Consider the following 23,050-nt stretch of genomic DNA (forward strand, 5'->3'; position numbering starts at 1 on the left):
ATACAACATTTTCTTAAACACGTGTTAAACTTTCCGTAATATCACTTAGATTGTTTTCATACCCTTGAAAAGTTATGGTATCTCTAATCGGAGCAGGAATTTAGGTCAATAGCGCATTATCTAAGTTTTTCTGTAGACATAGACATTACTAGGCTGACATTCGAAATATAACTTTATACTAGACCGTGTTTATTATGTTAATATAGGTACACAATACCTATAGTACACAATTCCGAGGTGAAATTAACAAATACTCTCGCTCATAGTTCCGTACTACTAGCTCGTTCGAAACAACAGGACCGCACGCTGAATAAAGTACGAACAACAGTCGTTATGAATTAAATGTACCCTTTGAAAATACACCTAGTTGGCTACTTAGGCCTGACACACACCAAATAGGGTTTCATTAAGTCCAAATTAGGATAAGCGTACAAAAGTAATTATAATATTTCACATCGTAATTTTACGGTTGGCGAGAGGCGTTGTTATTATCTGAGAGAAGGTAAAAACATAATAAATGAGAGTATTAGAATATCTCCGTCCACTAGGTCATTATAAGACTTGTTTTTCGCATAAATATTTTCACTTCTCGACTACTTTGTGGATGCAAGTAGGTAATGCTAGCAGATATTAAGCTAAAAGGGAAAGCTTCTGAGAACTTTTAGTGCTTAAGTTTGAAGTTAGACATCTTAGTATTTATCTACCTTCCCTTAAGTAGCACTAGTGTGTCACTTTATGACTTACTCTATCATACTATATACGTACATACATATACCTCTACAAACTTAGCGGTTAAGAAGCTTACAGAGCCAGTACATTGAACTTAAATAATTTTATTATTGACATAAAAATGATATTTTCGGCAACAAAAAATACCAATAAAAACGAAGTAAAACACTAACATAAACACGTGTAATTTCTGCAACTGTACAGTTGTAAGTATCTTGTAAAAGCAGTCTCATTAATTGCGAGTACTCAAGCAAGGGGCGCTTTAATTCGGGAACGAAAAAAACGAACGGGACATTTTTATCATTGGCATAAATTAAATGTAATAAGGTATTTAGAGCCTTTCCCCGTGGAGACAGGTTTGGGGACCGTTGGTCGACCCGAGCACCCACCGTTGATCTCATTGTTTGATACATCGCACTTTTGGGGAGCGTCGCCTGCAGCATCATTGATCAACCACTATACAGGCTGTGGTTGTCACAATCTCGTGTTAATGTTTATCTAGAACTTTACTATTACTATTTATTAGTATCTGATTTTTGTATATTATGCTCATTACTTGATACGCTTTATCAAGCTGAGAACCTACAGCTTAACATTGACCTTAGCCGCCTTGCAAAATCGAAGCAGTAGGCCAAAAAATATTTGAACAAATAGGTACAGTAAAAGTAAAATCTTATAATTCCTTAAACACGAATTTTTATACCGTAGGTACATGAAAGAATCAGGAATGAATATTGTGACGGTCCAATCGAAATTCATAGCACGAACTGCTCGTTTTACGATTTTGTCGCAAACTAAGAAAATAAAGAAGGAAAAAAGTAGCGTTTGTTTACACCCTGTGGAGCCGGCAGGCCGGTGCGCGGGCGCATATAATCGCATGCAGAGGCGACCGACACACAATCGCACGCCGGCCGCCCGCCGCAACACCGCAACTGTGAGTACTAACTTATACTTACGATGTAAATATACACGATAAAATAATAAACAAAGCTTTAAGTTTGTAATGTAACTTCAGAGCGTTTATTAGAAATATTATTTTGTGTCATTGTTTTAAAAATACACGCAAAAACAACATTCCAAATACAGTGCGTGTTGCAGGTTTGATTCCTGCATGGGACAAAAGGGTTAAGTTGTGTTTGTAAACATTGCCATAATATAATAATTAACGATCAAATCTTAGCTCGCTTAAGTTGTGCTGTTTTCAACAACCTCCTAATTTAAGCTATTATTTTCATTAGTCGGGAATTGTTGACAAAGAAAATTTTACCGGTATAAGAAGAGGCAGTCAACTGCTTGTTTAATCAATTAATTATCATATATTTCGCAAAACAAATAAATATTTATGGCAACAGTTTCTACTGGACTTGACAGTGAATTTTAGTGAAAGTGTTATTATGTTTGTTTTATGATAATTTTATTGACTTTCGTTAGTTATTTTTGTATTAGTCTACTCCTTGTTATGTGGTTTAGAATAAATTAGTGTGTGCTCAAAATGTTCTGCGGAAATAAAATAAGGAAGGGGACTTTCTTTAGTTGCTTTGAAAAAAAATCTAATCCCGGACGAAAAGACGGCGTCGCGATTTTTCATATCCTATAACCGTTTAGGAAAATTATAAACTGAAAATGGGAACAATCTAACATTCCCAAAACAGCTCAATGAATAACTCCTATTTTTTAATTCTCCTTCTGATTTATTATTTAAATAATATCTGCCCGGATGCAAGTGAGTACCAGTTTTTAATTTAATTAGGAACATTAATGATGATTTGATACAAATCAAACTATTTACGTATGTGACTCTTGCGAGCTTGTGCAATATAAACTTACTAACATACTCTAATATAGGTACATTTTCTATGATACTTTCTTAACACAAAGGAAAATTAAATTTGCAAGATACCTCCGTAAATACAAGGGAACTTTATTTAAGAAATCTTTTGTACTTTTGTTTTTCTTTTGTCGACGGTATCGCTGCTTAACTGATCGCACACATGATTGGTGTCTTGGGTTCGATCCCCGGCTCGGGTAGGTTAATTGGTATTTTCCATTAGGGAATTCTCGCTGGTTTTCCGTAGCTTATATTTTGTACGGCTAAATAACAATAGGCAGTAGACACGCACGCAGATTTTTTTAACCCTTCAGGGAATAATAGGCTTTTTTACGACTCTTTGTAGTTCCAAACATTAATATTTGAATGTTTACAGTGATTTTATATTGTTATTATTCTTTATTGTACACAAAAACATTTAAAAGACAAACACAACACAGAGAAGACATGTACAAAGGCGAGCTTAACCCAGAACTGGGTTCTCTAATAGCAAACCTTAGAGCGATAGAGAGATGCGATAGGGAAGAGAAAATTTTAAGTGCACAACATTAAACAAAACAAAGATGAACCTACATAACATAAAATATATACCTATAAATAAAACATAAAATATAATAAATAAATAAATAAATACATACATACAAATAAGGTCATGTTGACAGGAAATGTTCTTTAATTCGTCTCTTGAAGACGAAAATAATTTACGATCTTATTTACTGAGTACTTAAGTATCTTTGAAAGTAACATAAATCTCAACTATTTATCAGACATAAGCTTCCAAATGCATTTTCATTTAGGCCACACAGTGCCTTAAAAATTTCAGGGCGATAATTACAACAGACGTAGAACAAGAGTACGAGTACAAAACAATAACATGTATAGGTATAGGACAAGATAAATAGTGCATTTCATAAATATTCTAATGAAATAAATATTTCATTGTGTTTAACAATGGATAAGATAATTTTCTTGTTTTATAAAATTTTTCCTAAGTGAAAAGAAAATCGACTTTTATATTGCACCATTGATGCTCATTAGAAAACAATAGCATCGATATTTTTCTTTATAAAAAACATTCGGAAACCATATCATGTTTTGAACCCCATAAAAGTTCTGCTCACGGCCTTCTAACACTCATACTGGGTACACATGTAATATTTATTATGAAACGCACCATAATACAATAGCCTAGCAGACATGTCATGGTTTTAGAGTTACGTACCGAAGGGGTAAGACGGGTCCCTATTACTAAGATTCGCTATCCATTCATCACCAGGCTGTGTCTCATGAACCGTGATAGTTGTAGGTAATTTTTAAAACTAATGTATTTCTGTTGCTGCTGTAAAACCAAAAACAGAAAGTTTGAATAAAATAAATATTTTAGACTCCGAGACGACCTTATAAAGGTCGCCGGAAGACGCTGGATGCAGGTCGCCTGCAACAGGTATCTGTGGAGATCTAAGGGGGAGGCCTATGTTCAGCAGTGGACGTCCTATGGCTGAGATGATGATGATGATGATGAGGCTCCCAAACGACAATGTTTTTTTTTTGTTCCTTTGGTACAGATCCCTTTTTTAGCGAATTCAACTCGCACTTGGCTACTTTTTTGTCTTTCAATGGTAGCAAATGTCCGAAGGGTTTTCACTTTCGGCCGGTGACCTCAAGTTCAGGATAACGACACCAGGTGACCTCACCAGGTGCTTAGTATTCAGGGAAGGTGCCAATGTATCAATGCGCACTCATCGTTTCGCGGTGCAATGTCCCGCACGTGGAATAGTGTCCACTGACATGAAGCTATTGACATTACTAACGAATGTTGGCAGAATAACCGGTAAAAGGGTTCAGAAAACGTGCCGAAAATATTTGAGTTGATATTTCAAAATGTAGGAAAATATTTACCCTTTTACTTGTAAAGGAAATCGGTGCATATTGGTATTCGAAGTCATCGGAAAGATATGTCCTTATGCAAACAAAAAAGTTTTCGTTTTTAACTGAGAAACTGCATAGGTTTTGGAAAATCTTAACAATCAGGAATCACAAATCTCCAATATTTTCTTTGATTACTTTGCCTGACTACATGATAGCTTTGACATTTACAAATTAGCGCTAATTAAGTGTTTAAATCCAAACAGTAGTTCGCAATGACATGACAAACTTCAATTACATACAATCATCTCATCCCAAAGCATTGTTAACATAATTAAACGTCTAAAAAGCCTCATAAAATACCACAATACAATAGGGCGTTTTAGAAGGGCGATGGGACATTCCTGACATTTAGTATAGAAGCCTTTGGCAGTTTATTACTTCTTAGTAATTGAGTGCCGCGGAACGATTCGACTGCCAATAGACTAAAGTACTTCGTGGTTATACATACATTGCAGACGAAATAGTTGGCCGACAGTCGACGCGATGAATGGCATCAAAATTTTTTAAAGAAAATCTTGAATTCAATCTTTTCAGTTTGTCTCATGCCGATTAAATATCTGACCGTTGTAATGTGCGTTCCATCCATCCTCATACTGATTTGTGAGCCCAAACAAATTGTCGGCCGACTAAAAGTTTGCAGTGTGTGGATACTCTAAGGGAAGTGTATGGTTCCGCTATCCTTTTATTGTTATGGGCGTATGAGGTCTTTGTATTCATTATTGTTCTATCCTATGAACAATGGCGCTTGTATGGAGTATAATATATTACGAAGAAATTAAATATCTGCAGTTATATTGATAAATAGCACTGAGTATTCTGAAATAAACAGGTACCTATATTTATGAATACAGTATTTAGAAATATTATTAACAAGCTGCTTTTAAATAAAAAATATAACACTCAAATCCGTGCAATACTTTCCAGAAAAAAAAATATTTTCTCTTTATTATATGTACATATGTATTAGTGTGATTTTATGTAGTGTTAATATAGGTAAATAAGTATACCTGTTACCTTTGAAGCATTACCTGTAGGTAAGGTAAATAAACACGGGTAACATGTCAACAGTTTGGCGAGCTCCTCTTGGAACACAAACTTTGGATTTTCCCGAGTTTTACGTATCTATAAATAATTCAATACCTACGGGGAATTGAATTTTGTTGGTTCTGCTACTTGTTTTGTAAAATGCAAACAAATCAACCAACACAAAAACAAGTAATAGTATCCACAAATAGATAAATAATGATTTTGATAATTTTATTTTGAGATATATATAAAAAAGTGATGTGGTAGGCATATTTGCAATCGTGCATTTTATGCTATGCTTTTTTAGACCCTAAATAATATTCAATTAAAAAGAGGAATAAGATAATTTGTGCTTTACCTCATAATGTCTCCATATTAAAATTAATTTAATGCTTTATCTACTTACTTCGAAGTCGCCCAAATATTATCCTTACTCAGGCCCTGATTTTGAATTTGCATTGCTGATGGGCCCCAGGAGTTTAGACAGATGTTCAACCGGTTTTTTATTGTTCTGAGAATCAGCACCGACTCCCGATGTCACCAGTTGTCAATATTAATGTTAATTTTGGACTGCCTTAATGTGTTTGCACGTGTGTCCAAGATTAGTCATATCACTTGAAAAAGTTTGCGAGAGTTAAAAAACTTTTTAATAAATAAAATCATTAAATGTATGATTACGCAAATGATGGGACAGTTTTAAAGCTGAAGTTTTCATAGGATTCCTTTATTTAAAGCTACTGAGTGTTCCACCGTAAAATGCACAAAATAACAATAAAACGAAGTCGTGTCTGAATGTTTGTTTACAGTTTTATTAGGTTTATCTTAGTTTATGGCGGAATAGACGCCACGCATGTCAGCACGCCGGCTCTTAATGGCACTAGATGAGATCGTTATATTCTGCCCGACAACTGCGTTGATGCATTGAATACTAATTTGACAAGAATTATTTTAATCAAGTTATGTTTAATTTACATAGAATGTGAAGTGAGGAAGACGTGTAGCCGGCATTGTTTATAAACAGTTTACGAAAGTATGCGAAGCGACATTTTACAAGAAATACTTGGCGAGGATCGAGAATGGGATGCTCAAATAATATCAAGGCTGTACGCCTTTTAGTTTATTGCGACATAGCTTAACAAGGGACTGCTATTGTTTGCTATTGTTTACAATATAATTTCACGAAACACGATACCTCTCATTGATTCAAATTAAATGTTTTTGAATATGGATATCTTAATCTGCGATTTTTTCAGTCGCTAAGACTTTTTGGTTAAGCGCGGTTTCACCCGCATCCAGGGTAGCTTCTTCCACTGCCCGGGTGAAATAGAGGTGATATAATCTATGTTACCAGGCTATACCCGGAATAATGTAGCTGCACAACAAGCTAATATTTTTTTTAAATGGTTCAGTAAGGTTGTTTTTTAAGGTACAAACATAGAAGCAAAATAATGGTTCTCTTTGTAATATTAGCTAAGATTTTATGAGTTAAGGCTCTCCATTAAAGTCTTCAGTATAGATATTTAGCGCAGTAGCACTTCGGCTATTGTTACAAACGATCAAACAAAGAACTTAAGCGACTGGGAAAAGCTATTTTCCGCCAAGCTATTAAGAGCTTTAGCTCGTCATTGTTTTACTTTTAATGGTGCAGAATGCGAATATTTGGTCCTGTTTGTTTTAATGGCTTGACCGCTGATTTTCACATTAAGATCGTTTATTTATATAAATTATAAACACGCTTATTTTTATTATACTTTCTACAGATGTAAAGTTTTCTGTAAATATTTTAGCAAATGCGACTTAAACACAAGCAAGAAGTTTTGTATTCACAGACCTTTTACTGCCTAGTATTATTACATAGTTTGGAATGTGCCCTTTGTGTAAAATTACTGTGCGTACATGTGCACCTTATTATCACAATTAAGTCATCCTTGAAACAGCTGTTTTTCTTATACATCAGTCTTCTATAAGATATAATTAAGATGACCCGTTGATCTATATAAAAAAAAATGAATGTCACCGTTCCAAATTCAATATGACTTTTACTTTATCGACTAGACATTAAAGTGATAGTTGACAAAAAACTAAGATGCATTTAGCACGACGGTTGTCATCCATTGTGTATCGTTAAGTAGGTATTCGAAGCCTAGTTTATCACAATACTGGTGCAGGTCAGTGGGTGACACATCTGGTACAACGGTCCCGTTAGTTGTCGCTGCGTCTGCGCAAGTTAGGAATAGAGCTGTTTTTATGAGCGATCATTATTGACACTTTAACGTGATAATCGGTGTGTTAGTTTTTTAATGTGTTTGTATTTAGTTAGTAGTTTTTTGTTTGTTTGGATTTGAAAAGGTGTTTAGGAAAAAAAGTAGTTTCTTGTTTATATAAAAAGCACGTTAAAAATGATATGTTTGCTTTTGTGTCATCATTGGATATGACTTAAAGTTGGTGAAGATCATTTACACTATTTTTATATGAGGTTTACATTCCATTGAAAACTCGATTATTTCATATTCGTAAACAGCATTTTATAGACTTGTCAGTTACAGAGATTACTCCTTACCGACAAACAAAATAAACTCCCTTCATTATAAAGCAGTAAATAATCCAAGGAATGCAGAACCAATGACAGGCACCCGTTATATACTTACTGCACAGTTAGAGTATCCGCATACTGCAGACTAAAAAGTTGCCCGACAGTTGGCCTGATCATCTTCATCATATATTGCGGCCCCTAACCCAAATGTATTTGGGGTTGGCGCAGAATGTTTTCAGTTGGCAATTTTTGATCTAAATCTTGATTCCAATCTAATCGTTCAGTCGTTCTGATACCGGCTAAATACCTGCTCTTTCGAATGTGTGTAGTACCATTCATCTTCATACTGACTAAAAAGCCCAAACAAACTATCGGCCGACTAAAAGTTTGCAGCGTGCTTGTAACACACCCCATCAACTAACTACCATGGGAAATGGGTAACTGTAGTAATAACGATGCTGTTAACTCGCGAAGCTAGATCATTATTTTAATTTCTAGATATTTAATGAGGAAGATAGACAAACTCGTTTGGCCTAGGTTGTTGGAACTGGTTGGGAATCTTTTCATCTTTCGTAATAAGGACTGTTTATGTTTTATTTATGAGTGAATCAGCGGAGTTTGAACTGGCTAGATATTTCTAGGGGTCTTTTAAGATTATGAGTTAATTTATCTATGTGGTGTGGGTGTATTATAATAATCCTGGAGAGTTTGTATGTTTGCTTGATTGCGATAATCTCTAGAACAGAACTGAAATACCTAAAAGAAATAGAATTTAATTTCCTTTCAAGACCTTTTGGTTGTCCATTTTCTATTGGTTCTTTACTTACCTACTTTTTTGTATTTCTGTTGTCATCAGGTTCAAAATGAGAGTGATACTAGCGACGTTGGCCGTCCTGGCGGTCGCAACGACTGCAATTGAAGGTAAGAACTTAAATTCAGAAAACTTTTTATTTAACTACGAAGTTACTCGAATCGGCTAGATATAAGGCTGAGTATAAGGCTAAGTGAAATACATATTTTTTGGATTAATATCTTCCTCTTTCTAGCTAAGATAGAGAAACATCCTGACATTATTATTATTTATAACTTATAATGTCCCACTGCTGGACAAAGGCTTCCCCATCTTGCTACTACACTTCCCAATCCTACAAATGTCGACAATACGATATCAAATTATTACAATTTCATTCTCCTTCTTACAAAGATACATTCATAACCCATCGTCATTGAAGGTGACTTATCTGGCACAAAGCTTATCATTGTGGCTTACAGCGGCGATGGATTAACGGTCCCTCATAACAAAGGGTTAGCCGACATAAATCAATCTGCCGTTTAACCGGCTAAGTTGGCTTAACCCTGCTTATCTTGTGCTGCAACTGTTATACTAACTTACTGTTACCTCTCTGTATTGACAGATTTGGTTTCCAGTTTTGGATTTGAAACAGACGGTCTAAAGTCAAAACATATCACATTTTCTTGTAGAGTTTGTGTCAATTGGCGACAAGCTATATTATTTTGTTCTTTTACGAAATTGTACTGTATATATTTTCTACATAATAGTAGTTCCTCTCAAAGATTCTTCTACTCTTAAAAAAAAACTCCTTTTAATAAAAGGGGTCATTTTTACAGCAAACTACGGCAGTATGATATACTGTACATTTGAACACCGTTTTGTACATTTGATCTGTACCATTTGAAACTTGATACACGAACTGTTTTCTCCCCTCAGCGGACAGCAAAGCGCGCATAGTATGCTACTTCAGCAACTGGGCGGTGTACCGGCCCGGCGTGGGCCGCTACGGCATCGAGGACATCCCCGTGGACCTCTGCACGCACATCATCTACTCCTTCATCGGCGTCACTGAGAAGAGCAATGAAGTTCTCATCATCGATCCTGAGGTAACCAACCAAGTTTTTTGCAGCCATATAATGTTCCTTCCTGATTATTTCCTCACTATTTGTGTGAGAAGATGCCGTCCCCATAAGCAACTGCTTATCTAAAGGATAAAGCTCTAAAAATAACGGCCCTTCGTTAGCCTGTACTTCTTGTAAACTATTGATATTGTAGATGGTAACTACACCACCTTGCATAGTAATCTACATAGTGGATGTTCCTCACGGTCAATGTATATTTTGTTATTGTGGCAGTACGCTATCTTGCATTGACTGATCAACAACTCTTATTCGACAGCTGGACGTAGACAAGAACGGTTTCAGGAACTTCACAGCTCTTCGGAAGTCTCACCCCAATGTGAAGTTCACAGTGGCTGTGGGTGGCTGGGCTGAAGGGGGCTCGAAGTACTCGCACATGGTTGCGCAGAAGCAAACCAGAATGGCTTTCGTTAGGAGCGTTGTAGGTAAGTCTAGAAGGTTCTCTCAAAATAAAAAATCATTTATTCGTCAAAAAACACTTTTTGACCGTCAGGAATTTACAAAAGACAGCCCCCAAAGCGCCCACCCTTCACCACTTTCTATGGTTTTTGCTGGGAAGAAGTGGCGCAACTAACTCCCCAGCAACACATGTCTGTCTGTAGGTTAGAGGTGTAGGTCTCTCTAACCACATATAGATATGGCATTGCTGTCTCATCACATTTCTCATAAGCAGTCATAAGTATCCTTAATCATCATTACGCGCAATATACATTCACCGTGCATCCATGATACGGGGAAAGCAATTTGTCCAGGAAAACAATAGGCCTTCCACAGTACAAGGACGTTTGGCAAATAAAATATATCAAGTGTGACTCACGATCTAGTCGTAACTTATGCACTGCTACGGAATATATTTCCTCATACGATACGAAGATTCTTTATTTTATTGTTAACATAGTTTCGTCGAGTCCCGCAGCGAAAATAAAAGGAAATACAGAAGGGAGGAATTTGTTTGTAGAGTGGATATTTCTCAGTAGATAGTAGTTTCTCAGAGAATTGCAGTGAGCGGGAAACCTAATAATATTAGGAAATGCTTTTATTTGCAAATGTTTCTTGAGAAACTCCAGTACTTGTTGCGTGGAAAGTCGAGTAACAATAACAAATAAACATCGCTGATTGAAAATGTTTGCTTTACACCAATGAACTGTAATCTTGGAACATCGATTTTACGGTGTTGCAGTAAAACAACAACAACGATTTAAACAATTTTGTTTATCTAAATTCTTCACCTTACATGAACTGAGATTGTTTTATTAAATAGCAGACACGCAATTTGTATCAAGGGACTTGGTATTCAATCTATTTTTCAATTTACGCGTAACATCTCCTGAAGTGAGTCAACAAAATAATATATCGATATTCTTGAATCGAGTGTGTAAATATCGTATTTCGACAACATATCATAACTTGATGGTATCAAAACAGCTTTTTCTAACTTTGGACGTAAAATCTGTGTCTTTTCATATTTCTTGTATTAGATCGTGATCCTTTGTCTAGACATGTCAGTCGTTCGAACTTCTTGATTAAGTCAAGCGAGAGCTCCCAGCTGTTATCTACCAACCGCAGGACATATTATAGGAATTAAAGTCCTTTAGAATCCCTTGTTGGGAGTGGCTTGTAAAATCGTATTTAAATGAAAGATTAGACGTTGTACCGAACGGTGTAGTAAGAGGGAAGCTTAAGTTATTAAAACTTGGAGATTAATCCTACAGTAGTTTGACATTATTCTTTATTTTTTCTAGATTTCCTGAAGAAATACGACTTTGATGGTTTGGACTTGGATTGGGAGTACCCTGGTGCTGCTGACCGTGGTGGCTCCTTCTCCGACAAGGATCGGTTCCTCTTCCTCGTCCAGGAGTTGAGGAGAGCTTTCATCAGGGAGAAGAGGGGATGGGAACTGACTGCTGCTGTGCCTCTCGCTAACTTCAGACTGATGGAGGGATACCATGTACCTGATCTTTGCCAGTAAGTGTCGATTTTGATGATTTCATGATAAGTGTCATAATAATTGTCTTATTTTTACGACAGAGATATATTCAAAATGAATATAAATAGCCTATGTTCAGCAGTGGACGTCCTATGGCTGAGATGATGATGATGATGATATTCAAAATATTACTCGTTCTTGGCAGTAGGCTAAAAACTATCCATACGTTTCAAAACCTATTAACTCCACATTTTGTAACGACGAAAAACTTCAGTCAGTTTAATAGTTTGAAACAGTTTTATCGCTCCGAAGTAACTTGGCTCAACATAAATAACAGTGGAAGGAAGTGTAAAACGAAAACAAATATTGTTCTGGAGTACTTTAGAAGCTAAGACTTGTAGTTGTGAGTGCTAAGGATGGAGAACAAAATGACAAGCGGAGGCTGCGGACGTGCCATAACGGAAAATCTCCTAAGATTGTGCTCCAAAATGCGTGGGACAAGGAACGTCCCTGTTCCGCCCTTACACGCCTTCTTTGAAATCCTCAATTTTTTTCTAATACCAAACATATATATGACAGATGTCTCAAAGAACCCGAACGCCTCTTAGTTCACTCGTAACTGATTATTTTGGTCATGCCAATATTTGACCTAGAAGATGGCGCCTGATCTACCTGCATTATGGCATCTCCGCTCATCTTCCCTTATTCCGTGTTGTGAGTGCTAAGATTAACGCGTTCTTGCAGAGAGCTGGATGCTATCCACGTGATGTCGTACGATTTGCGCGGCAACTGGGCCGGCTTTGCAGATGTGCATTCACCTTTATATAAGCGTCCTCATGACCAGTGGGCTTATGAGAAATTGAATGTGGTGAGTAGTGTCTTCAATGATAACTAACATATACTTACTTTTGCACTTTAGGTATTTTAAAATATTATCATTTTTAATGTGGCAGCGGGTAAATATTTAAAACAGTTGCTTCGTTAGATCATAGTTAAACATTGTTCTCTTGCATTGATTAACTACAAACGTGCAGTGTGTGTACTTATGTCATTTCACTTACTTCATGGGGCTGCAATTAAAATAGAAAGGAGTTAAGCTATAGTATTATGTGTCCATGGTCGAGTTTACAGAATCATTAACAAGCATTTATTAATGAGTTTATACAACTTTATTTTGTCTAACACTAAACTTTTATTTTCAGAATGATGGCTTAGCGCTCTGGGAAGAGAAGGGCTGTCCAAGCAACAAACTGGTCGTCGGCATTCCATTCTACGGTCGCTCCTTCACTCTCTCAGCTGGTAACAACAACTACGGACTTGGTACTTACATCAACAAGGAGGCTGGAGGTGGCGATCCTGCACCCTACACCAATGCTACTGGATTCTGGGCTTATTATGAGGTACTTTGACTTTTAAACTTTTTGTATTTTTCAGATTAGTGTGATTTGGCTTTGTCTAGATCGGAATTCAATAAGATGTGAACACAATTTGATACTCAAAAAAATCATACTCCTTTTGATTAGATGGTTTATTTTTATTTTATTTATCTCTGGTAGACAGTAGAATGTAGGTCGAAATAAAACGGGCAACATTTTTTCCCAAGTTTATGATAACGTTTTTAAAATCACTATATTTAATTCTTAACAATATTTTTTATTTTTTTAGATCTGTACCGAAGTCGACAAAGAAGGTTCAGGCTGGACCAAGAAATGGGACGACGCCGGCAAATGTCCCTACGCCTACAAGGGCACCCAGTGGGTCGGTTACGAGGACCCTCGCAGTGTGGAGATCAAGATGAACTGGATCAAGGAGAAGGGCTACCTGGGGGCCATGACCTGGGCCATTGATATGGATGACTTCAAGGGTCTCTGTGGAGACGAGAATCCTCTGATTAAGCTCCTGCATAAGCATATGAGCACGTATACTGTCCCACCACCTCGTTCTGGAAATACTACTCCTACGGTAAGTATCTTCTGATATTTTCTTTCAGCTCATTCTTCTTCTGCTGATATTTTAAGGACTTCTTATTTATTTGTGACTATCTTACTCTAAATTGAAAATAGTATATTAACATTCAATTTTTCATAAAGAATTACGATAGTTTCCCTTTCTTTTTATTCCCAAAATAAAACCATAATACAGCTGACTAACAAAGTTTCGTAACATTTCAACGAAGTAGACACGCGCGATTAATCGCAACAGAAACAAATGGATGGTCCATTACTCATATTGATATAAATCTCAGCCTGAATGGGCGCGGCCCCCGTCGACGACGTCCGACCCGGCTGAGGGGGAGATCGTCACTACTGTCAAGCCCACGACTGCGAAGCCAGCTACGACGAAACCAAGTACAGCCAAGCCAACCACGGCCAAGCCAACGACGGCTAAACCTACCACCACGAAGGCACCCCAAGTCGTAACAATTCCAGATGATGAGAATGACATCGCTGTGAGACCTGAACCTCCGAAAAAACCTGTAACTCCAGAAACCCCTGTGGTGCCTGAAGTTCCTGAATCTGCTGAAACACCCACTGTAAGTTATAAAAACATAAACATTTTATTTTTGAGGAAGTTTTTGTAGCTTGGTTTTAATATAATTTTTATCTTCCAGGAAAATGAAATAGATAACCACGACGTTTGCAATTCTGAAGAGGATTACGTGCCTGACAAGAAAAAGTGCGATAAGGTGCAGTTCAGCTCTTTTTTTTGGCATACCGTTTTTACGTACCTACTTGAATTTTAAATATTATATTTTAATAGTGTCGTGATACACCTGCCACTTTCTTCCTCAATTATGAAATATTAATAAGTTCCTCTGTTTTTACAGTACTGGCGATGCGTCAACGGACAAGGAATGCTGTTCACATGCCAACCAGGAACCGTGTTTAACGTGAAGTTGAATGTTTGCGACTGGCCTGACAACGCCGACCGTAGTGACTGCGAGCCCTAAAATGTCGGCTCATGAACAGGACGCCTTAGTGGTCATTGCATAGATACCGTTTGATTGAAATCGCATTCGCCTTGCAAGACAGCTGATAAATTATGTTGCTCCGTTGCGGGTTGCATCTCAGTTCAATCTGGCGTCTCGCCCGACATTGGTATGCGGGGAAACAAGGCTGTCAATGTAATAGCAATTAGCAAATGAGGGTTCGTCTAAATGAGACCAATGTTACACTCAGAGACGTCTTGAAGTACATCTGGTCTCAAAACTTCACCAGCAAATCTAGACTTATTCAGTTTAATTAAATTCAATATAGGAGTGAACCATGCGAGGTCTCCTCGCTTTGTGTGGTCTAGCTTGCGGCTTGATTTTGATAAACCGGTATCTTTCCTCTTCGCAATGAATCACAATAATGTTCGTATTTACGAAGTTTTAGGTTACTGAACAATATTGTCGTATTTTGTTATGCTGCAACATAATACGCCAATGTTTTCTCGTGTCTCTATATTATAATTGGGTAGGTTTGTGATGTTTAGACTGTATTTACTTATGTACATAGTGAGTTTCTTACATAAAAAAGATGCATTTTATTGGGAATATGATAAACACAAAAATATAATCCCAGGTGAAGCATAATTTGGTAAGAAATCGGCGATGAAAAAAAATGAGATTATTAGTGTATCACTTATATAATGCCTTAGATCGTGTACAAGACTGCATCAACTAGACTTAAATATAAAATAAGAACCTAATTATTAAGTTTATCTTTGTTTCCATCTTTTATTCGAACAACAGAAAATATTTGCGAAAGTTCTAGAAACATGGACATTTTTATTTGCTCATTTTAGTTTGTTAAGAACTGTTGCAGTTTCCGCCGATAACTCTATTCAGCTGTTATGAAGTTATGGCAGAAATTGTGTTTATTTTATAAATTTTGTTTCGACTGGAAGCCAATTAGACTGGTCCCGGCTTTAGGAGATTTAAATGAATTTCCCCCGCACTTGTCGCGGGTGGTCGCTCGCTTAAACATTCCCAGTGTAATTTATTTATTTTAATAATTTTAAGACAATAAATTATGGTAAAAATCTGCCTGAGTTTTTGTTGTTTACCCTCAAGAGTTTGGATTTTAAACTAATAGATTAAATAAGACTGCCTGCATTAGCATAATTGGGAGTTCTCTGTGGTACAAAGCCAATTGATATAGTTATAGGAAATCTGCGAGAGAAACGAGGTTATTCGAAATATTATTACTCTGATAACTCCTGGAAGAGTACACAACTATTATTTACAAATTCTCTTTACATGCTGTACAAATTACCTACACAGTAAACAAAAAAACCGATTAGTCAGTCGGTGAATGGTAGCAGATAGGTACTAAATCTAACCAAAGGTAAAATAATAATAAATACCGAATAGGTACCTTTCACATTGAACTCATAAATTTCAATAGGTAACAGTAATTGTATATTTCACAGAAAAGAAAAAACTTACTGTTCTTTTGATATACTGATTCTGAATCATCTCTACACGAAATGAGATGCTTTCTGACACATTGCTACGTGCTACGCATCAGGCGCTTTTATTCTTACGTACAACGCATGTCGATTAAGATTGTTTGTAACTAAGCTAATATTTTTTGACTGTGCTTACTTATTTAGAATGTTTAGCGTACCTACGTCTATTAATAAACATAACATAATGCATTAGCTACTATAATAAACGAAGCAGCATATATGAAGTTAATTTGAATTCGTCTTCACAACGCCGACATTTTACGCGCCCTGTGATAAATGACTGCCAAATATTTTTGTTTAATTTGCCCAAACTATTAATTACTCCATTCAAAGTTCTGACTCCGTCGGCAGAATCTGTGCCGAGCAGCCAATTATAATAAGTAAATGACAGTGGCGTAGCGTGGGGGGGGCAGGGGGGGCACATTCCCCGGGCGGCAGCTTTTAGGGGGCGGCAAAATTTACCCCATAAAAAAAATGTGCGCAACTAGTATCTGCGCCGCTACATAAAACTGTCTAACAATAACAAAACATTAAACAAGTTGAAACTTAAAATTAATTATTGTTAAAATTTGGTACTTAAAACACACGTGACACTACATTTTACGTAATTTTGGTTTTGAGTCTTAATACTCTTACTTAATATCTTATACAAAATAATTGAAATTTCGCGCTCGCTTCGCTCGCGTATTCAGAAACTGTATACGCTTGATTTTGCATTTGTCAACAAACAAAAAGTTAAGTACGTTTGGGGTAAATTTTACGTAATATTTGGTTTAAGTCCTATAAAAATTTCGCGCTCGCTTCGCTCGCGTATTCACAAACTGTATTATGGTCCTTATTTTTGTATTTGTCAACAAACAAAACGTTAAGTACGTTTGGGCTAAATTTTACGTTTTGTTTTAAGTCCGATAAAAATTTCGCGCTCGCTTCGCTCGCGTATTCAAAAACTATATGCCCTTATTTTTGCATTTGTCAACAAACAAAAAGTTAAGTACGTTTGGGCTAAAGGACAATGGGCGATTCCGGTCCAAATGTCCACCACGAACGAGACCTATATGGCTAGATAGCCCGTTAAATGTAGAACATTTTTTGTTATGAAAGTAAAAAAAAATATAATGCCAGAAAAACTTATAGAAAAATCAAATTCAACATTTTACAGATTTTTTCAACTTCATTTTTTCAATTACTTTTCGTGATGTTCGATTTTCGTACTTTCTGTAACTTCTGGCAAAATAGAATTGTTCATTATTAGAGAGAAGACACCACCAGTTACCGCTGGAACCAGGAACCGCTGAGTATATTCAAGCACTTCTGGCGCCTCAATTGGTTAGCGATTCGTACATCCATCGGGCAAAAATATGGGCTGTTTATATGCAAATGTGTCTTACTCATCACTCATCTTAGTTTTAGATAATAGTTTTAGATAAAGTGCGGAAATGGAAGTGGAATAAAATAAAAAAATATAATGATAACATACAAAAACTACCGAAAATTAAGAATACATTTTTGCCTATAACTTTTTTTTGGCATTGTTTTTTTTTTACTTTCTTAGTAAAAGTTACTCTAAATTAAGTGGACTATTTAATTATATAGGTCTCGTTCGTGGTGGACATTTGGACCAGACTTCATACATTCTTGCCCAATCTCCTTTTACGTAATTTTTGGTTTAAGTCCGATAAAAATTTCCCGCTCGCTTCGCTCGCGTATTTGGAATTTTAAAACCTTCCAGAAATCAAGTAACAAAGATATAAAAGAAAAATCTACTTGAGAACCTCCCCCTTCTGCCGGGGCTGCGAGTTGTTCGAAAGAGTTACCATAAAATATAAAAGGCCTTCGACAGAACACGACGGTTTTTAATCAGTAAGAGTCTGACACTCCCTCACCGCTGCTAACCCACAGCGGGAAGGGTCATTTGATGATTTTTAACGTCGATACAAAAAAACCCTTTTTTTGAAGTCGGTTAAAAATGACAAACGGCCAGTAAAACTGGTAAAAAAAAATACACTGGAAAGGGCGGCAAAATCGACAACTGCCCCGGGCGGCAGATACCCACGCTACGCCACTGGTAAATGAATTCGTTTAATCAAGGCTATTTTCGTTCCCATTTGAATACCGACTTTACACAATAATCTTGGTTGTACTTCTTTCTCTTTAACTATTTGAAAAGTTTGCTTAATTTTTATAAACTTAACGTTCCATGGACTCTCAGCGCTTCATATTGAAAATGAGACTTAATTAAACAAATTAAAGTTCTCACTTGGCTAATTTTAATAAACTGTAAAGCGAAATACTTTATCTAGATTCTTTAAAACTTATGATTGCTTTGTTTCTCTGGTAAGATCTTCTTAGAAAATAAAATCTTATCACCCTACCGTGGGATGCATTTATGAGTATTGTCTATTAGGTATACTGGGTACCTATCTGACCTTTCTTATATGTTGTGGAAAAATCTCAGCTAGTAGGAAGCTTAATGAATTTATTATAATCATAATGAATGAACGTAGGTGGTCTTGAAATTACGTTACCTACACAGAAACATGGTCGTAGAGAAAGGCTATTTTTAACTTAATTTACATATTCTGTGGGCGTTGTTATATATTTTCAAGTAGATAATTATTAAATTGGCTGATTCTGAACTTTCAGTGATTTTCATAGGTTAATCATGTTACCTATCAAGTAAATTGCCTCAACATAAAACGTAGTAGTTTTATATTGAAATTACTTCATTGAATCAACAAATTAAATGTATTGTATTTATCACTTATGTACCTATCTATTTAGATTGTACTTTTCAGGATTTTTTGCTTATATTCCCATTTAAGTATAAGCTATGTAGCTTACTATCTTATTCAATAAGATTAAATACTGTCAAGATTATGTTAATAACTTAAGCTAATGAAAACTTATTAACATCAAACTGTTATCAAAACTCAAACAAAACTGTTTTGTGAAACATGTTTCGTAGTAGAAGTCTCGAACTACACGTTCTCTCAAATTGTTCTTAACACTCAGGTGTGTTGAAAACAAAGAAAAGATACATGTATGCCATGCCACATGATAAGATCTCAAAACGCCTTTTCACACTTCAAAGTTGCCTGAACCAACTTTGACAAATCCCTTAAGGGTTGTGATTCGTTATTTAAAACGTTATTAACGTTATTTTAACTAGTTAATCATGTTGATATTATAAGCTTTAGTGTTATTTGGATAAATGCGTGGGTTCTGGTTTGTATGGTAGGTGGGCCGTTGGTGGGTTGTTCTTTATTCTTACTTTCAATCATTATCTGCCTAGCCTATTGCCAATTATGTTGGGGTCAGTTTCCCTTTCCTTCTGACTACACTTAATGATTGCAAAAGATGTTCAAATAACAACTGGGACCCACAAATTTCTTGTGTCTTCCGATACACGGAAGAACTCGTCATGACAAGATGGTCACCCATCTACGGATCGACCGCACCAAGCGTTGCTTAACCTTTCGATCGATCAGTCCGCGGGCTTTAGACTTAGCCGCGACTTCAATAATATTCTGTTATTGTTTAAAGTCAAGGAGTAAGCATCTTCCTACGTAGTAAATAACATGCTTAATTAATTAACATAATGTTAGGGCATTGTATTCGCGTTATTTGCGGAAAACTTGTAGGTATATTATTCACGTCTATAAATGGCTCCGTTTCATAGAAATGACTCGAACGTGTGGTAGACAAAACTGACAATATCCTACTTAATATTATAAACGCGAAAGTTTGTATGTATGGATGTATGGATGTTTGTTACTCTTTCACGCAAAAACTACTGAATGGATTTTAATGAAATTTTACAATAATATAGCTTATACATCAGAATAACACATAGGCTACAATTTGTAAACATATTGTTCGAAATACTAAACCTGCGCAGACGAAGTCGCGGTCACCAGCTAGTTATTCATAAGTGATACGGAAGATAAACGGATTTTAATACATCAATTTAAAAAAGTGGAATAAGCATAATAGGTAATCGGCAAAGTGCCTACTAGTATTTTCAAGAATTTCTAAAAATTACACGTATAAAAAGTTTGGGCTCGTCCGGGATTTGAACCCGGGACCTCTCGCACCCTAAGCGAAAATCATACCCCTAGACCAACGAGCCGCTTGTATGTCAGGCCGAAATACCAATTCATAATATATGCACACATAAATTTAAAAAGAGAAAGGTAGAAATCGCCCACGCATCGTTGTTTTTAAACCGTTCTGTCAGAGTATAGTAGCAGAACAGTAGGAAATCATGCGCGATGTGTGAATGACCTATTACATTATTAACGCACTATGTTTTCATAAATATTAATCTTTTGCTTAATATGTATTATTTGATATTCTGGATTTTTATCAAAGAATTTGCAACATGCTATATCAGATCAATTTTTTTTGTTAGTCGGTGGTACATAATATGAGTTATGTTACTTATGTACTTACCGCGTTACCCACTATGATTAAATTACTTATTGCAATTCTTTGCAGAAGTTCCTAATAGGAAAATTCCTTAATCAATTAAATAGACCAAGACATAAATTTTGCTGACTTCGGTATTGAAGTGAAATGAAACATAAAATAAATTCAATTCTGATTCATTCTGCTTTCTAGGCCATTTGTGACACATGATGACGTCATAACACGTGCGGTTTTCGTTTCCTCCAATATTTTATTCTTTAGATTTATTTTACTATTAATTAAGGGCTTATGTTTAACTGATCACCAGATATAGTAACAAACAGCAGACAAAAATAGTAAATGATCACCAAAATGAAACTCGCATTTTAATGTAAAACTATCACCAAAGTTTTAACACTTTGCTATCCTATTTAAGTGAAATTACTCCAAAATAAATCATGCGTAAGCCAAAAATAGTAAATGATCACCAAAATTAAACCACCATTTTAAAGTAAGATTATAACCAAAGTTTTTAAATTCTGCTATCCTATTTAAGCAAAATGAGTCCAAAAAAATCATTGTTATCCCAAAAGTAGTAAATGATCACCAAAAGTAGTAAATGATCATCAAAAAGGTTTTTACATCTTGCTATCCTGTTTAAGTAAACTGACTCCAAAAAAATAAGTTCGGCCTGATAAAATAAATGTAATAACATTATGGGGACCCTTTTCCTGCACTAGCGTGGAAAATTGTCTATTGCATGCCTCTAAACAGTGCGATAAGAGTGTATTGAGAAACACATTCTTCTTCTTCTTTCTCCTGCCCTGTTCCCAATTTTACTTGGCGTCGGCGCAATATGTCATTTTCTTCCATTTTCCCCTGTCACTCGTCATACTGACACTCACGCATGCATTGCAAGCCGGACACATAACTTAATATGGCATCATAATACTTTATTTGGTAATAAGCCTACATTTTATGGCAATCACAGTGACTTATTTAGGCAAAAATAATACATTAATTTGGTCGTCAAGAGTTGGTGATCATTTACTAAATTTGGTGGTCGAATACAATTTAAAGTGAAGTCGTGACTAAAATAGCTGGTACTATTACATTTTTAGACTTTATTTTTCTGGTGTTCAGTAGATATTTCTGGTTGCAAAACTTAGGGTATCAAAGCATTTTATGGTGGTCATTATATTTGTTCCCTTAATTAAGTACCTAGACACCCAAAGCTTAAATCATTAAGTTAAGTATATTGATTAAACCTGTACCACGTTGTGGTGGTCAACAATGTATAATTATCAAAGAATTTTCCTATAGGTATTATACCATACCTAATTATGTTCATGTTTTATGTACAGGCTATTGATTTACAAAACTAATTGGTCTATAATTCAATTATTTATTACCTAAACAGACTTATAAAGCTCATAATTTTAATTGGAAAGTACTATGGTACACAGAGGTCTGTCAAAGGCCCATCGACCGGACTCTATCGAGTACCAATTAATATTCATTGAATATTTGAAAAACGAATAGAACCTTCGCCGTGTTTGTGTGTGCTTTACTTCTTTACACTTTGACCAATGAGAGCACGTTATTTATTAAAGAGGAATAATATGAGGTCGAAATTCGAAACGATAACTGGCCAGACACAACAGCTACGCAAATTTCAACCTTATGTTTAAGACGCTAAGGTTCGTTTATCTATGTTTGAAATAATATCTTCTTATCAGCCTTGTCAATGAGTGTTGTAAGCATCAGATAGTAGGACGAATATTTTGTTGGCGCATGTTATTTTTAGTGTTATCTAAATGATTGGACAAAGTTGATTATCCACAATATCCATGCTGCTATTTGATATTTAATCCGCAAAAAGGTTCTGGTAGGAAAGTTTCTGTATGTAGGGAAAAAACATAGAAAATAGGAGACATGATAATATTGGACATTTGCATATTTTCATTTGCAGTAAAGCAGGTGAGGTGTATACTGGATAATAAAATATCCTAGCCTGTTGCGGGTTACCATCCATCGTATTGTCTAATATCAGTGAAACGTTCCTAAAAAGAATTAACTGTATAGGTACTTTGATCTAGGAATTTAATCAAAACAAGTGGAGCACAAACGAACAGCGATTTTTAGAGTGGTTATCATCGGCCTATTTATCTATTTATTATATTTTTTCGTTCTTCTCCAATATGACATAGGTCACGTTGAACACGCGCTGTCATAGCTTTGTGTCGTCAGTAGTCCTCCGTGGTCGTCAGTCAGATGCGTGCGA

General features: G+C 35.9%; 1 protein-coding gene and 1 non-coding gene across 2 annotated transcripts; one reads left to right on the forward strand and one right to left on the reverse strand.

Annotated features, from left to right (window-relative positions):
- Nucleotides 1-1,576: 1,576 nt before the first annotated feature.
- Nucleotides 1,577-15,932, forward strand: LOC110376842 (endochitinase). The gene is made up of 11 exons (XM_049837535.2): nt 1,577-1,663; nt 8,902-8,966; nt 9,775-9,944; nt 10,237-10,402; nt 11,720-11,942; nt 12,649-12,772; nt 13,107-13,304; nt 13,570-13,866; nt 14,150-14,437; nt 14,516-14,590; nt 14,732-15,932. Exons 2-11 carry the CDS (start codon nt 8,909-8,911, stop codon nt 14,852-14,854), a joined length of 1,722 nt encoding a protein of 573 aa, XP_049693492.2. The 5' UTR covers nt 1,577-1,663; nt 8,902-8,908; the 3' UTR covers nt 14,855-15,932.
- Nucleotides 15,933-20,416: 4,484 nt separating this feature from the next.
- Nucleotides 20,417-20,488, reverse strand: Trnap-agg (transfer RNA proline (anticodon AGG)). Its single transcript has one exon. It is a non-coding gene; the product is annotated as a tRNA-Pro (tRNA).
- Between the last annotated feature and the right edge of the window lie 2,562 nt (nt 20,489-23,050).

The sequence above is a fragment of the Helicoverpa armigera genome, chromosome 23, assembly GCF_030705265.1.
Source record: "Helicoverpa armigera isolate CAAS_96S chromosome 23, ASM3070526v1, whole genome shotgun sequence".
NCBI lineage: Eukaryota > Metazoa > Arthropoda > Insecta > Lepidoptera > Noctuidae > Helicoverpa > Helicoverpa armigera.

Bases quoted from the DNA above. Each gene is read 5' to 3' on its own strand.
- LOC110376842 (XM_049837535.2), top strand. From the start codon at position 8,909: ATGAGAGTGATACTAGCGACGTTGGCCGTCCTGGCGGTCGCAACGACT. The intron at 10,403-11,719 runs GTAAGTCTAGAA...TATTTTTTCTAG, and splicing joins TTTCGTTAGGAGCGTTGTAG to ATTTCCTGAAGAAATACGAC. The intron at 13,305-13,569 runs GTACTTTGACTT...TTATTTTTTTAG, and splicing joins GATTCTGGGCTTATTATGAG to ATCTGTACCGAAGTCGACAA.